The sequence below is a fragment of the Microtus pennsylvanicus genome, chromosome 6, assembly GCF_037038515.1.
Source record: "Microtus pennsylvanicus isolate mMicPen1 chromosome 6, mMicPen1.hap1, whole genome shotgun sequence".
NCBI classification, from domain to species: Eukaryota; Metazoa; Chordata; class Mammalia; order Rodentia; family Cricetidae; genus Microtus; species Microtus pennsylvanicus.
The window spans coordinates 76,199,503-76,217,889 of record NC_134584.1 but is presented as its reverse complement, the minus strand read 5'-3'; the positions used below and the strand labels follow the sequence as shown (position 1 = coordinate 76,217,889).

The 18,387-nt window shown below is 45.7% G+C and overlaps 1 protein-coding gene across 6 annotated transcripts in view; it reads left to right on the top strand.

The window, feature by feature from the left end:
* The window catches only part of Nr3c2 (nuclear receptor subfamily 3 group C member 2), a 322,027-nt gene that overhangs the window by 261,975 nt on the left and 41,665 nt on the right, over positions 1-18,387 (top strand). For all 6 annotated transcript variants that reach the window (XM_075976497.1, XM_075976498.1, XM_075976499.1 and 3 more), the window contains one exon: positions 18,072-18,202. In XM_075976497.1, the coding sequence (XP_075832612.1) occupies positions 18,072-18,202 (131 nt within the window). The remainder of the gene's footprint in view (positions 1-18,071; positions 18,203-18,387) is intronic.

The following is an 18,387-nucleotide window of genomic DNA, read 5'->3' as shown; positions in this document are numbered from 1 at the left end:
CAGTGTGGCGAGCTTGGTTGGACCGTCTTACAATGACACTTCCTGTCTAATACTGTGGCAGTATTCCGGAGCTCAGCCTTGAAGGCTTCCTGCAAACCAACTGGCTGTGGCCAAGTGAGTGACTTTATTTTGCTGAGCCTCCGCTTCTCATCTCCTGTGTCAGGGAATTAGCCACCAGCAGGTAACAAACGGCGGGCCCTTTATCCTCTCAAAACCACCGAGAAGCACGGACTTTCTCTTCATATCAGTTACATGTATTGATAACTACCCAAACAGAGCTTTAGAACTATTGCTCTATCAATTTATTTTAAAATAACAACAGTGCTGGCCCTGGATGTAATCCCTAATGCTATACAAACAGAATAAAGATAACAAACCCATTGAATTCTTATAAATAATATCACATGAACATTTTATAAAATAATCATGTTGTCAAGAGCATTAGAAGAGTGACATTACATTTTTTTAAAATCCTTCCTTTAATCTGGATTATAAGAAAAATAGTTGATTTAAGAGAGTTATCTGTAACATGAGGGCCTGCTTGTTGTTGGGGTTTCTGTCCTGCCCAGTTCCCACAGTCATTAAGCCCTAAAGAAAATCACACAGAGGTCTCCATAAGTTATAAACTGACTGGCCCATTAGCTCAGGCTTCTTATTAACTCTTATCACTTACATTAACCCATTATTCTTATCTATGTTAACCACATGGCTCGGTACCTTTCTCAGTGGGGCAGGTCACATCATGCTTCTTCCGTGGTCTGGGAAGGACTAGGGAGGAATGGGCTTCCTCCTTTCCAGCATTCTCCTGTTCTCATTGCCCCACCTTTGCTTCCTGTCTGGTTGTCCCACCTATACTTTCTGCCTGGCCAGTAAGTGTTTATTTAAAACATGATTGACAGAATACAGACAATTCTCCCGCACCAGTTATCTGCATTTGGGCAGTGGTGACATAAGCCTTTAATCCCAGCACTTGGGAGGCCGAGGCAGGTGGATCTCTGTGAGTTTCAGGCCAGTCTTGTCTACAAGAGCTAGTTCCAGGACAGGCTCCAAAGCTACAGTGAAACCCTGTCTCAAAAAACCAAAATAAATTAATAAATTAGATAGAAAAATAGAGTGTGATCTGCATCTTCCATTCAGTCTGCTATGATTGGTTGTTGGGGTATAGCTTTTAAAATGGCAACATAAATGAGTATCCTGTTCACTTCCTTGCATGTAAAATCAAATCTCTTTGTCACCTCACTAAGATTGAGGACACCGCTGAGGAGAACCCTCTGCGGGTACAGTGCTTGCCATGCAAACATGAAGACTTGAGTTGGGATCCCCAGAACACACACAAAGCTGTGTGCAGCAGTGCACATCTGTAACCTAGTACTCATACATCTGCATGGGAGATGGATACCGGAGAGTCCCCTAGTCTGGTGTATGCAGTCTGTGAGCAAGGAGTTGCTCTCTCAAAAGTAGGCAGAAGGCAAGAACCAACACCTGAAGTTTTCCTCTGAACACACACATGTAAACTGTGGCACACACATACCCACACACATGAATATATGATGGAGGAAGGTCATTGGTTAATTAATAAAGAAACTGCTTGGCCTCATAGGTTAGAACATAGGTGGGTGGAGTTAATAGAACAGAATGCTGGGAGGAAGAGGAAGTGAGCTCAAACGCCATGCTCCCCTCTCCCGGGCAGACATAATGAAGCGCCGACCCAGGATGGACGTAGGCTAGAATCTTCCCGGTAAGCGCACCTCGGTACTACACACATTAATAGAAATGGGCTAGGCAGTGTTTAAAAGAATACAGTTTCCGTGTAATTATTTCAGGGCATAAGCTAGCCATGCGGGCGGCCAGGTGCCCCACCACTCCTATTACAACAAATATACACATACTCTCAGATGTCACGAAAAAGAATTCAGGAGTGAATGAGTAGTGCCTAGGAGCTTCCCAGTCCATAATAAGTATGCAGAAATGTCCATGGCATGTAAAGACCCATGATGATTGTGGCAAAAAGAATACAGCAGAGCTGATAATGCAGCCTGTCCCCAGTGTGTTGCTGTGCGGTTGACGAATCACGGGGCACATGAGACATAGGTGCGTGAACAGAGAACTAACACAATGAAGCCAAATGACGTTGGGTGCTCCAGGGATGGAGAGGGGACACGAGCATTGTTTATCTCAGTCTATTTGTGCTACTAGAGCAAAATACCAACATCTGTGGAACTTAGAAGCAACACAACTGTGTTTCTCACAATTCTGGAGGTTGGGAAATCCAGAAGGTTTGGCATCTGGCGGAGGGACTTCACTCTGTGGTTACTTCCAAACTGCATTTGTGGTTGCTTCTAAATGGCACTCCTCCACAAGAGACTGGAATCTGTGTCCCACAAAGATGGAAAAGTCGAACGTGCCCCTGTCAGTTTGACAAAGGCCTCATTTTGGCTTGAATGTATGTGAACACTTGGTCCCAGCTAGGGGACCTTGAGCTGCAGCCTCTCTGCTTCCCGACCATGGATGCAGTGTGTCCAGCCGGGGCTCTCAGACCCGTCACCGTGCTCTCCCTGATGTCACGGTCTCTTACACTGTAGGCCAAAATCAACCCTATCTACCTTCAGTTATTTCTTGTTGGGATCAGAGAAAATGCAAAGGGAAACGTAGCTAACACAGTCCTAATCTCATGATTTAACCCATGAAAAGATCTGCCTCTTAACTCCATCCACTGGCAAAGAACTTGAAACACCTGAGGGCGGTGGCACATTCACAGGCAGAGAGATTCCATTCCTTTTTCTTTGTGGCCGGAAGTGTCCTTGACATGTGATGGCAGCCTCCTTGTCTGGAAGTCCCACACAATGAGGAAGAAACTTTGGTTGCAATCACCCCTCTCACACAATGAGGAAGGGACTTTGGTTTCAGTCACCCCTCTCTCTAGCCTGACTAACGTGTGCACTGCTGGCCTGAGACACACAGGGAACAGACACATTAGAAGACTTAGGCTACGCGCACAAAGCGTCAACAGATCATTTGTCGTTAAAGAGCAATGGCCCGCCCCTTGGTTCTGATTAGCAGTAAAGGAGATTAGAACATACTAGCGTCTTCCCTAGCGATTGTATATAAACAGATAGACCAAATAAACCTCTAGGCTGTGCCCTGATGTGCTCTGTGTGGCATCATGCAATATGCACGTCTTGGGAAATGGGTGTCATGTGTGTGTCGAGGCTGGGTGGTGTCACACGCCTTTCACCCGGTAATGAATGATGCAGTTGTTCATCCTGTCCTGAACAAAGTCTGCTCTGTGACAGATGTTCAGAATCAGTAATAAGGGAGGGCATGTGACCAATGTCTAATAAATTAATTGAGTTGAACATTTCTTTTTCTAAGCAGACAATGCATCAGCTTTCATAGAATAATTGAAACAAAAGACGGCCCCTTCATCCAGAATGATGGCACCCCGGAAATGGAGCCTAGCACCCAGTTTGATTACCAGATGTAACCGTGTCGCTGGTAACAGAGCTCTTGCCGTATTTTCTTCTTGTCTAGTAGGACTTTCTCAGGAGAGGAAATCTGAGACCCTGAAACGTGAGCGCGGTCACTGCCCTACTTCCCCACCCCACAGCAGCACACAGCAGCCACCTCTGCTGGGCAGGGCACTGCCACCCAGGAAGACAGCTGCACTGCAGCTGCACTGGTCTTCACAGCCGCCTCCCGGGGGCTAGGGTGACGCCTTTGCTGACCCCACCACGGGCTGATGGGTACGGACCTGGACTGGACTGACCTAAAGTTGTTTTATCCTCATTTTATCGGAGTGGTTTAGTAGCGTCCAGAACTAGCAATTCGCTTGTTCCCAGTCTGCAGTTTCACTGGGGGTTGGATAAAGTCCCTGCCTTTATGCTCCCTTTGACAAGTCAGTAACTAGAGGCACTTATTGAAATTAAATGACTTCTTCATAAGCACTGGATGTCTGTATGAAGGAAGACTGGCCACTGGATTTTCTTGTCTCCTATTGGCATCTACCGTCTACAACTGAGACATGGTAATTAAAAAGTGGACTTCCCCTAGTTAGGAAGTTCTTTTATAATCTCCTTTCTATGTGTCCTGTTGTCTTTTCATGTCCAAATGAAGAGCGGGAAAGAATCGCCATAAATAACAGACCTACAGACGTAAAATGGCGAACACCCTTCTCGCCCCTTAGGCCTCTTTGGATACTTTCTGCCTAAAATGTTGGAAATGGCACCGAAATAATTGTTCCACCATATTGCCAACTAACTAACGACCAGAAAAGTCTATACATACTCATTTCAGACGCAGGCTTTCTCTGGTAGTTTGATGTACCTTTGGTTGGGATACAAGTATGGAACCATGCCGCCCAACTAGACAGAAGTTTGGGGTGACAGGTCTTAACCCAGTGAGCGTTTATTGAGCTTTCCTGGGGTGTGGAGCACTCTGTGCTGCTTTAGAACTGCAGCTCTGGGGCTGACCTGCCTCCGTTCAAACCTCAAAGTAACTGTTGCCTCTGAGCGTCCACTTAACCTTCCGAGAAGTGCCTTGCAGTAAGTAGATCACTGTAGTCAAGTGAGTAAATGCCCCCTCCGAGATGGAAATCGTAAGATCCATTTGCGGAGGAACCCCTGCTGACCCCCGCTACCCGTAGCCCCAGTGCAGGTGTGTTCCCACGCCGAGCCCACTGCGGGTCCACATGATGACCTGGGGCTCTCTTTAGCCCTCCGCCATTGCTGCTCCTGGTCTCTCTGTACTGCGACTGCTCCAGCCTCCCATCTCAAGGGCAAGGAAGTGTGCCGCCATGACACAAGAAGTCATGAAAAGCTGCTTAGAAACCACTTCTTTAAAATTGATTTTTATTGAGCTCTACATTTTTCTCTGCTCCCCTCCCTGTCTCTCCCCTCCCCTTCAACCCTCTCCCAAAGACCCCATGCTCCCAATATACTCAGGAGATCTTGTATTTTTCTACTATCCATGTAGATTAGAGTCTGCATTGTTGTCTAGGTTCTCTGGGATTGTGATTTGTGGGCTGGTTTTCTTTGCTTTATGTTTAAAAAGCACTTATGAGTGAGTACATGTGATAATTGTCTTTCTGGGTCTGGGTTACCTCACTCAAAATGATGTTTTCTAGCTCCGTCCATTTTCCTGCAAAATTCAAGATGTTGTTATTGTTTTCTGCTGTGTAGTACTCCATTGTATAAATATACCACATTTTCCTTATCCATTCTTCAGTCGAAGGGCATTTAGGTTGTTTCCAGGTTCTGGCTATGACAAACAAAGCTGCTATGAACGTAGTTGAGCGCTTGTCCTTGTGGCACGATTGAGCATCCCTTGGATATATACCCAAAAGCAGTATTGCTGGGTCTTGAGGAAGGTTGAGTTATATTGTCATGGCCTAGTGAGAGGCCTAGCTGAGGGAATATGAGCGTTGAACCTGTGCTTAGCACTTGCGTGATGTCATTCAGCGGTTTCCCCCAGTTTATGCTCTGCAGACCCTGAGTTTTGCATATGACCGTGACTGCATGCTTTCTCTACCAAACTCTCCTGGTCCCTGAAAGGAACCACCGATTCTATTAAGTACTTACCAGTGCGTGTGTGTATGTCTGTGCAGGTGCCTGCTATATGCATACCTGTGAAGGCCAGAGGACAATTTCGACTGCCATCAGTCCTTTGGAATTGTGCACCTTGTCTTTTGAGACAGCGTCTCTTGCTGTTCTAGGACCCTCCGATTTGTCTAGGTTGGCTGGCCAGCAAACTTCAAGAACCAGCCCTGAGATTATGAGCATATGCCACCAGACCTGGTGTTTTATTTAGTTGTCATTTTAATTTTTTCACATGTGGTCTGGGAGTCAAACCCAGGCCCTCATGTTTATATGGCAATGCTGTACCAACTGAGCTATTGCCCAATTTCTCTATATTAAGTATTTATAAAGCTATGTTATGAATGTATGTTTTTAAAATGCCATGTATAATATGTTTGTTTGTTTTGTGTTTTTTTTTTAACTTTTACTGATCCTTTGTGGATTGCACATTGTGCATCCTGATCCAGGTCATCTCCTTATCCCTTTTTATCTGCCCTCTACCCTTGCAACCTACCCCAAATAAATAAAATTAAATAAATAAAATTTAAAAGAATAACAAACACAAAAATAAAAGAAACAGAATAATCTTAGTATGGAAGCTGTCACACAGTATACCTTTTAGTCCAAACACTTCCACTTGCAAGTGTTGGTCGCAGTGAGTTATTGGTCTGGTTTGAGGCCTCTGGCTTCTGCTACCCTATGGATACGGGGCTCTCACTGGGACCCCTCTTTGATATCCTGTTGTTGTCCTGTGTCGTGGAGATCCTGCTGTTTGTCCCCTCCAGAAGTTCATAGATGAGGTGGATGCTGCCCTGGGCTAACTCACAGCCCTGGTTCTGGGTCTGGGTGGTAGCTGGGTTAGTCAGACTGCCAGCTTTCCCTCAGTGTCCCTCTGGGAGAGTCTCCATTACTAACCCATCCAGTGTGGCAGGCAGAAAGGGGCAAGGCGGGGTCTCCTGCTCTCACAATGCCCGCTCTGCTGTGCTGCCCAGGTGAGGCACAGGGCCCTTTCTCCAGAGTGCTGCAGCCCATAAGGGACAGGTGGTGAGGGATGGGGAAGGCATCTCTCCCTCACCCACTCAGTCACATGGTAGATGAGGGGTGGGACCAGATCTCCCACACATGTCTGTGGGCCAGATCACCCCCCACTCCCACCAGTGGGGTCAGCTCTACTGTGCTGCCCAGGTGAAGTGCAGACCTGGCTCTCCCTAGTGTTGCAGCCAGTGAGGGGCAAGGCCACCTCTGAGCAACCCTATCCTCTCTGCATTTGGTGGTAACAGGAGCCATCAACATCAACACAGACCACAGCTGCTGAGGGCCACGGACCCAGACATGGACCTTGGCAGCAGCCCAGGCCTGGACAACACCATGGCAACACAGACCCCTCTGATCTGTACGGCGCCAGCAGCAGCACAGCCCTCAGGCACTAACATGACCCTGGGTGACCCAGGACATCTACATGTGGTCCTTGATGGGCCATGTAATATTATGGGGGAAATCTTTTGCTCCCTACACTTGTAGAACTATCAGTGGTCAGTGACAGCTGCCAGGTCACGAGGCCCCTTCTAGGCTTTGACTCACGCATTTCCAACATTCACTGAAGTCGATGGAAACTGAGATGCTGAGGTCCAAGGACGGTTTTATGCAAACATATCTCTCTGGGAACAGTTTAGGTGACAGAGAATGCTGGGTTGGCTTCTGAGTAGTGCTCGGACACTCTCTGGGAGGCTAGTGGAGACTAAATGCATGTCCTCAAGACCACTGGCTGCCAAGCTCTCTGTGGCGTCAATCCAGGAAAGCAAGTCTGAAGGCTGAGCTCTACCACTGCAGAGAAATTCTGTGCGTCCTAAGGATGCAATCAGCAGATATACCTCCTCTGTGTCCTGTTGTTCAGGGACAAACTCTTGATGCCTGTGCTTGGGGGAGAAATGGTAAACTTGCACATTCTGAAGATTCAAATTGAGGAGATTTTTATTCTCATTAAGGTTTGGAGGGAGGGACTGTTTTGAATCCTGATCTTTTGTGGACTTTTTTTTTTTTAATGACAAGCAGTCAGGAGCCATCTGTTACACCGTCCATGGAACAGGATGTTCGATTATGCCGACCTGATGATGTGCTGTGTTCTCTAATTATTTGACTCATGACGACATGCATACCCCTCACGGTCCTAGAGGCATTTTGCTGCAGTTACAGCTGGCTACTAGCAAGCCAGATGTCCTTATTGATGGACCTGTTCTTGAGAGTCCAGGAATTCAAGGGCGTTTTCCCTGGCTCCACAGCTCAGCTGGTGGAAACTTAGATTCGCCTACACCCATCGCTTTGAGAAATGTACCTCACCTCACATCATGTGAACATGTGACCTACGAGAACCAATCATAGAATGATATGTGCTTGGCTCTTGAGCAGGGTAGAGGCCAAAGGGCAGGCAGCTCCTAGGGTCTAATGCAGGGTGATGGTGGAGTATTTCCATTGTCTTTCTGCAGTGCTTCCCACAGGGCTGTTTTACACACCTTAGAGGTGTGAATGAGAAGCCAGGCTAGCACAGTGCTGCTGAAGAACCCAGATCACACAGCCTGTTCTTCTCCTCCTGGGGCCCCACAAGCAGCGGAACTGGGGAACTGTTGTACTCAGGCACTCAGAGCGTCAGCCAGGGAGACAGGGTTGCATCAATTAAAAGGCAGTTTCTGGAAGACAGAGAGTGAGACAGGAAGGTCCATTTTCATCGTCCCCATAGGGCACAAGCACTACAACAAACAGGTCTTTGGGGACTGTTTCTGGGTGACCTTTTGTAACCGTGGTTTATTGAGGAATTTTACCTCTTCTGCTTTCTAAAAGACTTGGGTGCAGCTTGCAATAAAACACATGCGCAGAGGGCTGACACAAAGACAGGAAGGCAAAAGCAGGCTGTGCAAACGGAACAGAGGGATGTTTGTGTCTTAGAAAAGCAGAGAAGATAGCCCCTCTCACACAAGCCCTGACAGAAGCTGCGTGAAGAAACAATTTTAGTTTTGTAATCTCCGTCAGGGTGTAGTAAGATGATGATTTGTAAACAGTCATTTTTCTTTTTCAAAACTCGCTAGGAATAAAGCTACACGTGAGTCTTGCCCCGTGTGTGCAGCTCGGGAGTAAACTGCAGTCGCATGGCTGTGCAGCTAATCACCAGACTTTTCTCATCGCGTAAACCTGAACTGTTGCTTCCAGTCACCACTTCCCCATTCTGCTTCCCATGAATTTGACTCCTCAGAGAATCCCACAGAGGTGAAACCATACAGTATTTGTTATTGGTGACTGACTCATTTTACTCGGTGTACAGCATAAAGATTCATTCACGCAGAACACATGGCTCAGTGCTTAAGAACCCAGATTTAATTGCCAGCACTCAAGCCAGTCAGTTCCCAGTCATCTGTAACCCCACTTCCTCTGGCCTCCATGGGTACCGGAACTCCCGTGCATATACCCACATGCACACAACACGTGAGTCAGTCTGCACACACATAGCATGTGAATCCACATGCATGCAACACATGAGTACACACACACTTAAAAATAATAAAAGTAATTATTTTTTTAAAGATTCGTTTGTGTGACATCACATGAAAGAATTTCCGTTTCAAAGCTGAATACATACATATTTTGTACATCTGTTCATCTGTTGATGAACACTGGACTCCCTCCACCTTTTGGCTGGCATGCATATTGCTGCCATGAGCTGTGCGTACAGATCTTCAGTTGATAGACTATCAGTCCTTGCAGGATTTTTTAAGTAGAATTTAGCTCTAAGAAGCTTCTTCTAGTATCACAGGCCTTCGATCCCTTGGGGGGCAGAGTCAGGCAGAGCTCTGTGAGATGCAGGCCTGCATACTCCATGTAATCAGTTCCAGGTCAGTAAAGATATATAGTTAGAAGTTCCTGTCTCCGAGAGACACACATAGACAGAGTTTTTCCAGGCCCAGTTCAAGATCAGTGTCTCACAACCTTTTGTAATCATTATCACTGGCACCATCATCACCACACCCCTCCACAATGGAAGCCATCCCCAGCAGCTATGTCGCCAAGTAGCAGAGCTCCTCCCTAAAGGCTCTTCCTAGGGACAGAGCTCCAGAGTCTTTTTCTGTCCCTCCCGTCTGATCGCAAATCACAACTTATTAATTAGGAAAGCTCAGCCTAAAGCTTTGGCTTGTTTCTAACGAGGTCTTATAACTTAAATTAACACATTTATATTAATCTATGTTCTACCATGTGGCCTGTAGCTGTTACGCCCCTCATGCACATCCTGCTTGCTTTCTGGCTGGCAACTCTGCCTTCTTCTTCCCAGCATTCTCTCTGCCCTCAAAATCCTGCAAAGCTATTGGCCATTCAGCTTTTTATTAAACCAATCTGAATGACACATCTGAACAGTGTACAGAAAAACTGTTCTATAACACGCCCTTTTTCTACACATCTGTACAAAGACTGTTCCACAACACGCACTTTTTCTACACATCTGCACAAAGACTGTTCCACAACACGCACTTTTTCTACACATCTGCACAGTGTACACAAAGACTGTTCCACAACACGCACTTTTTCTCTTGGAGAAGACCCAGATTTTGTTCCTTATACACATAGAGGCTCACAACCATGTGTGACTGCAGTTTTAGGGAATTGATGCCTTGGTGCACATACATACATACGTACATACATGAAAAACATTCATACATATAGAAAATAAAAATAAATCTCTTTTTAAAAATTCTAACCCGAGATTCTTAGAATCAGATCTGCCCACTTTGGGAGTTGTACTTACACGAATTCTAGTTTATTTTGTTCCACAGCTGGTGAAGATGCGTAGAAAAGATACATGGGCAAGAATTGATAGTGGTTGATAGTCCCGTATGTGTCATGCCCAGGTAGCTCCTTGTCACCTCCATTCAGCCTTCTGCTCAAGATTGGCTTTGAGTCGCGCACTTATTTTTGTTTTTAGAGGCAGAATACAAAGTTGCATTTCTTTCCTAAAGTATAGTCAAGTATAATCTTACTTGATGATACTTGATTATTCAAAATAAGATACAATCATTAAATGAATAAAATCATATAACAGAATTTTTCTGCCAAGGTATATTGTGGTGATAATACCAGTATCATGCCAAAATATTGCCCCTGCTTCTACTCCTTGGAAAGTACCTTTCTGTTTATTAAATCTAATGTGCAAAATAATGCAGGGTAGTTAGTGTGTTCGTAAGGTGGCCAGCTTATTTTCATGAATTTCAAGCTATATTGAGCACGCAGTCTTCCTCTTTTGGAGAGGAATTTGGAAACACAAAAGTTCTACTATGTAATGCAGAACAAAGGACTAACAATGTACTCGTTGGTCACAAACTCAGTGCCACCTGAAGCTCTCTGTAGCGGATGAGTGGAGAAGAGACTTGAAAGCTGTTTGCTCGGGCCAGTAGTGACCCAGAGTTTAAGCCTCCTCCCATACTAAATTCTTCATAAACATGAGGATAGTTCCTTACAGACATCACAAGAATTAGCGAGAAGTAGCTCAACCTTTGTATGCACAAACTCTTGCTGAACAGAACTGCAAGGACTGCCAGGACCTTCAGCACAGGGCTAAAGGACTCTGTTCAGACCTACAGGGCAGGAATTGTTTCTGTAAGTGTGTTCCCACACGATCCTCCTGTGTGCTTTCAGACGGAGTTGGAGTCTCTCGTGTGTAGAGATTGTGTTAGCACATCTTAGTAACAAACACTTTGGCACGAAGGTGTTTACTTCTCATGTTCAGCGCTAGGCGAGTCGCTTCTACCTTGTGAACATCTGCTTTGTCTCTCCTCTGCCCTGGTGTACTAGCCTATATATAGAAATGATGATAATAAAATGGCTTTTGTCTTGAAATTTCATTTTAAGCATCTGATGCATTCTTACTTCTTTCAACTACAATGAACCATGATTTCTCTAGAAACACTTTCTCTATTATAAATATATTTTTTTAAAAATTAACCTCCACACGGTACTTCATGCTTTGGAAACTCTGGCGTGGTTCATTCCTATGCCCATGCAAGCTTGGAATTATTCATGGTATTTGGGTTTTGCCAGTGAGAAGCTTGAGCTTGAAAAGTTCCAGGACACAGGCCTCTGAGCTTTGTGGCACTAGCCCCTCCATGGCAAAGCCAGAAGTGCCTGCTCCCCTGTGGAGCCAAAAGTGTGCTGCCCTAACAGATCAGTTAGGACTGCAAATGTATCTGAGTAGCTGGGAGCTGCTCCGTTCATAATGCGCTTGCCCAACAAGCAGCAGAGCCTGAGTTTGATTCCCAGAACCCGCTTTGATAGTCATGTGCAATGGCTGCTTGTTTATCCTCCCCATGATGGAGAGGCAGAGGTAGGTAGATGCCTGGGCTCAAACAACCGGGTTTCACCTATTCGGAAAGTTGACTGTGAGAGACCGCAATTCAAAACCACAAGGGGGGCGGTACCTTCCTCCTCAGGATGCCATACTATAATCTGACATGCAGAGTTGTCCTCTAGTCTCAACATGACTGCGTGAACATGTGGGTGTGCATGCGCGCGCACACACACACACACAAACACATACAATTCATAGGAGAACTCTTTCAGAAGCCAATAAGTGCATGTTTGTATTAACCACCTGTACGCCCTAACTTGTAGTCTCCTTAATACCTCCTCTCTCCCCACTTTTCGAGATCTTCACAAATGTCATATTTAACTTGGAAGCCTCTTAATAATCTTACCATCTATAAATTACGAGTGTCCCTCTACTACCACTGCCATCATCTGCATATTTGTGTGCTTTCATTTCTGTGCTTTAATTATTTCTCATTCCTTTTCCTTCTCTTTATTTTTTATTATGAAATACATATTGAGTAGCACTTGCCTATCATTATTTCTGACTTTTAAAAGGCTTGTTTGAACATAGGTCCCCTGTTTAAGAATCTTGTACTTAACAGAATGACAAAACCGAACTGAGCCTCCTCCACGCCTACACATAGAAATTTTGCACAAATGAAAACACAAAACCCTCTTAAAGACGTGGGCAATCTCCAAAGGAGGGGCAAGCAGAGCTGGAGAGCAGCACTCGCCTGGCAGAGCAGAGCCATCCTTGTAAACACGTGGACCTGTGTTCAGAGCCCATGTGAGAAGCTGAGCACGGTGGTGCCCGCGTAGAAGCTAGGACTGGGAAGAAGAGGGCAGGGCCCAGTGGGCCAAGACCAATGAGAGGCCAAGTGTCAAGCAGCAAGGGGGATGTCGCCTGAAGAACACAGCTGAGGTCCTCTAGTCTCCATGCCCAGCATGGAGGGGTGGGGGAGGGGCAAGTCTGCTTAACTGTGCTCTAAAGCTCCCGTTAGCCAACAGATGAGTGGGTGCAGATGCTTTAGGGGTGCACGTTAGAACACGGACAGGAAAGGGACTTTTGTTCCAGCTGGGTTAGGACCTGTGGTAGAGACCCATGCGGAAATCCAGGGCTCCTCCACCAGAACAATTAGACTCAGCTCCTCTGTGACTGCCCAGGGACGTGGCAGTAAGCAGAAAGAACTAAAGAGCACAGCCTACACCACTGAGTGAAGTCCAAATTTCAACTACGTGAGTCCTACCCAAAGTGCTGAAGCCGAGAAATTAGCAATAAAACCTCCTCCAGAAGAAGTAAAACACTTACGCTCACGGCGGTTCTAAATGCCAAGACTTCCCAGAGAGTTCCTTCCCAGGCTGGTACCCAAACAGGTTGACATAGAAGACTGTGTGCCAACGTGACATATGTAGATGTGCATGCTGGCACCCTAAAAACGAACCGAGAACTACGAAAGAGGCTGTCAAAGAGGCATGCTGACATGTCTGGTGATGTAAAAGGAGACATAACGACCTTGAGAAGAAATGCCTTATGGGAAGCCACAGATGACTTTGAAAGAACTAGAACATCTTTCCTCCTTAATACGGTAACTACCACCTCCAAAACTCAAGCCCCAGACACGAGCAATATGAAGTGGACTCAGCATGAATGTTAAGTGCATATTTGTATCAACCACCATGAGCACCCTAAGTCTCCTTAATATTTCCTCTCTCCCCACTTTTGGAGATCTTCACAAATGCCCTATTTAATTCACCCTACCATCTATAAATTACGAGTGTTCCCTCTGCTTACCATTGCCACCTTTATTCCTTGGTGTGACAAACACTGCCACCAAAATTCAAGCCCTAAGCACAAACAACACGAAATGGCCTTAGTGTAAGTAACTAGAGTAATTAGAGAAGAAGATGTCATTCATGAACTTCATGGGAATGGGGTACGCAGAAGGAGTTGGAGTGGAAGAGGGGAGGCTAGAAATAATGGAAATACAGTACTCATGCATGAAATTCTCAAAAATAATAAAGAACAAAGAAACTATAGGTATTAAACTGGGTTAAACATAGACAATAAAAAGTATTTAGTTGGAAAATAAATGTAAAAAAACCACCTGGAATGAAAATATTAAGAAAATGTTGAGAATGAGAGCGAATTTAATGTAGAGGAAGCAATGAGAAAGGTGTGGTGTCCCCTAACAGAGCTCCGTGATGAGATCAGAGCAAGCTGCTAGCTGAAGAGGCAGTAACAAAGAACATTCCAGAATTTAAAACTGCATGTCAGAAACAGCACCATGCCTCCAACAGAACAGACGGAAACCAGTCCATCCCACATACCGAAATGAATGAGCAGGCTTAAGAAAAAGAAATAAACGTAATGCTACCAAAGAAAATTCCAGTTAGTGATGAGAGAATTACTAGCTATAGGGAGTTCTTCCCAAAGCCATGAAGAAAGTCTGTGCTTCATGTAATATTAGCCTCCACGTACGGAGAGAAATTACCTGTCAACCTAGAAGTCTGTAGCTTTAGAAGGTACTCACCAAGCAGACGGTTAAAGACACTTCGAAACAATTGAGACTCAGAACTTCAAAATCATTGAAACATGCTCTTGAATAAGGAAGAAATTAAACGCAGGAATGAGGTATGATGGAGAAGAAGCCAAGACACCGCTACATCCAAACACACGGGTGGGCTGCCTGGAGCCACATGGCAGAGTGCTTGCCTGTGTAAGGGCCCCGGTTCCCTCCTCAGCACTGCAGAAGGGGCTGGGGGATGTTGATAAACACACTGGTGAAACTGAAAACGGAAACATAGTGCATGCGAGAGAGGCAAAGTCGTTTCGGTGGTGACCGGAGACTGGTGGACTGCAAGCCCCACAGAGCGCTAGCGTGGGAAGGGGAGAGAGGATGAGTGGGCTGAGAGTCTCCTGCTCCTCAGGGGAGATCTTCCGGCTGACTTTAGACTTTAATTTAGCTATGCAAGTTCTTCATTCAAAAATAATCATTAGATGTGTAAAAATAGAATGTGCACCTTGTAAATGCGGTAGAGAGAGACAGAGAGGAGGAGTTCAGAAAGCCAATGCATCTAGTTCAAGGAAGGAACGAGCAAGAAGGAATGGGGGGAGGGGAGTTTAAATGGCAGGAAAATCCAAGCATGTGTAGTCATTATAATAAATGAAAACAGATTAAACCGAGCTATTAAAGAGGCAAATGCTTGGGAATGGATAATGGCAAAACTTGGAGGCACTCAGATTTTTTAAATTTGGCTTTTTGCTGATTAGATACATGTGGCAATTTTTAAACCAAAGGATTAAAATTGGAGAGAAGACACCAGGCAAGTCCTAGCAAGAAAGAGGAAAACAGGAGAGAAAGAGGGAGAAGATGGCATGAAAATAAGGCAAACAAACTAAAGAAAAAAGCTGTTGAGGATAAAAGGGTGGGAAACTTGGCATGTAACATGGGCGGGTCGGCTTGTTTGTTTGGGTTTCTATCCTACGCAGTACCCCCAGCTGTTTAGCCCCATAGAAAAATCACACAGAGATTTCTATAAATTATAAGCTGATTGGCCCATTTGTGTTAGCCTCTCACTGGCTAACTCTCACATCTTGATTAACCCATTTTTTTTCATCTATGTTAGCCATGTGGCTCAGTACCTTTTTAAGTGGGGCAGATCACATCCTGCTGCTTCAGTGGTCTGGGCAGGAGTGGGAGGAATCAGTTTCCTCCTTCCCAGAATTCTCCTGTTCTCATTACATAATTTCTACTTCTTGTCTGGTTTTCCCGCCTATATTTCCTGCCTAGCCAATCAACGTTTATTTATAACATGATTGACAGATTACAGACAAGTCTCCCGCACCATTGGCATATGGGCATATGCCTGGCACTCCAGATACTGGGAGGTTGAGACAGGAGAATCGCTTAAGCCCAATGTGTGGTCGACACAGGCCTTGTCTCTTGGTGGGGGTAGCTTAGTTGGCAGGATGGATACCTAGTTTTGGTCTCCAGCACCACATAAACGGGGTATGGTGGCTAGTGTCTGTCATGCTACTGATTTAGGGGTGGAAGCAGAAGGAAGCTTGAGGCAATTCTGAGCTGTGTGAAACCTGACTAATAACAATACTTGTTATTATTACTGAGACGGTGTTACTTGATAGAAGGATCATAGATAAAATAGTGCAGGTAGAAAAGTGAGGAGGCAAATCCCCAAGAAGAAAGGGTCAGTAACCATTTGGAAAAACATGTTGGGCTGGTGACACTAGAATGGAAATACAAGCAACTGCGAGTTTCCCTGTACCATGTGCTCACCAGACGGCGAAATAATCGGTAGGGTGTGGAAGGAAAGGGCTCTCCTATGCCCTGCTGGTAAGGAATACTACTGGCTGCAGAAAGCCTGGGTGAGCAGTTCTGGACCAAGTTCTGTCTTGCAGATGCACAGGTGTTCCTTGGTTGTCCTTTTTAATGGCAATAAAGAGCTAAAACTCCTTGTGTCCCCACCACTGAAGATGGGTTTTGTGAATTGTGATGGCTCAGTAGTTAAGAACATGGACGGCTCTTCCAGAACACCTGACTTTAGTTCCCCAGCACCCATGCCAGGCAGTTCATGCCTATAGCTCATGCTCTAAGAGATCTGACACCCCTGGCTCTCATGGGCGCTGCTTTCACACACACACACACAAAGCTTAAAACAGCCAGAGTGCCCTCAATTAAAGCCTCTGATATTAAAATAGTTACATCTCATACTTAAGTGTGGAGTGGAGATTAGTTACTGAGGGACGTCATCTCTAGGTTCAAATCTCTGCATGACTTTACAGGAGTGAGTTGTTTTATACACACACACATACACTTAGTACATTCATATGAGAACAGATGATAATCCCTCAAGTTGGTTGTTTCCATCTTGAATAAGGAAGAAGTGGTCCAGATCCTGCAGGAAGAGAGGTTAAGGCCTCAACTGTGCTGTGTTGAAATGTTTAAAAATCTAAAGCAAGTATTGCAACGGTGTTAGCATTTGTTACATGCTTAATTCTGGGTGGTAGATCTACAAGTTTTTATTAGTGTGTGTGTGTGTGTGAGAGAGAGAGAGAGAGAGAGAGAGAGAGAGAGAGAGAGAGAGAGAGAGAGAGAGAGAGAGAATGCCATATTTTCTTTGGCACCTCAGGGCAGCACAGGTGCATCCCGGGAGTCTGCAGGGCAGGTGTTCACCTGCGTGGTGCCCCTGGAGAAGTACACCAGCCTTGTGGCCAGTCCTGATCCTTTGGTCTGGAAAGTTCTTTCTTGTTTCACTCTTCACCTCTCACTACATACACCAAGCCTCCCAGCGGGCACTTCTTTTCTGAAGAGCTACTAAAAACAATGAGATGCCTTGTTTGACCCTCAAGGAAAGAGAGAAGAAAGACCTCCTTGTTGTATGGCATGAATTTTTCTGGAAATATTTGGGTAGTGGAGTGAGAAATGGGTTGGCTGTGTGGATGGAAACATTTCTATATATAGTGACAAGCTGCCATGTTTCTCTCTCTCTCTCTCTCTCTCTCTCTCTCTCTCTCTCTCTCTTGGTTAGAGCCAATTCTACCTGAGGTCTTCACCTTATTAAATTGTCTTTAATTCCCTGTATCATGTCTGTTGATAAAGTCAGTAGCAGACGTACCCATGACCTCTGTAAGGAAGGTCGTTTGATAAAGTCAGTAGCAGACGTACCCGTGACCTCTGTAAGGAAGGTCGCGCAGAAACAGGCATGATCACGGCCGCCTTCTGCTCGCTGCATCTAACGCGGTCCTTTCCAAACGTCAGTCGGTGTGCCACACCTGCAGCCAAAAGGAGCGCATTCTGGGGCTTCAACCCACATCCCCAGAGCAGCCCTGCTTCGGGGACATCTCCTCCCAGAACCGCCAACCACTAACAGTACGTTTAATCTGGAAGGAAGCTACAGTATCCTGTAGCTCTGCCATGTGGTCACAGGGAGCTAGTCAGTGGCTCAGTAGGGATTTAGGAAGCACGTAACTCAGAAGGTCCCTCAGAAAGGCATTTGATTTGTCTTTAAAATGCACATCTGCTTCATGTTGAGGCCACAGGGGGAACTGGCTCAGAGTTCGGGCTAAGTGGCCTGGGCTGCCAGCCTAGACTTAGCGGTGACCTGTCTCAGACGTGAACGGCTGCTTTTCCTTTGCAGAGAGAAGATGCATCAGTCGGCCATGTATGAACTGTGCCAGGGGATGCGCCAGATCAGCCTCCAGTTCGTGCGGCTGCAGCTGACCTTTGAGGAGTACTCCGTAATGAAGGTTTTGCTGCTCCTGAGCACAGGTACTTGGATGCCCACCCTGGCACTCTTTCTACATTGTCAGATCATCTTCCTGCAAGAGAGTGGCCCGTTTATGATGCTCAGGTCGTTGGTACCCAGCCCCTGAACAGAGATGCAAAAAGATGGAGGGAGGGTAGTTTGAGTCTTGGATGAGCTAAAGTAGTTGCTGGTGATAAAACTGTGTATA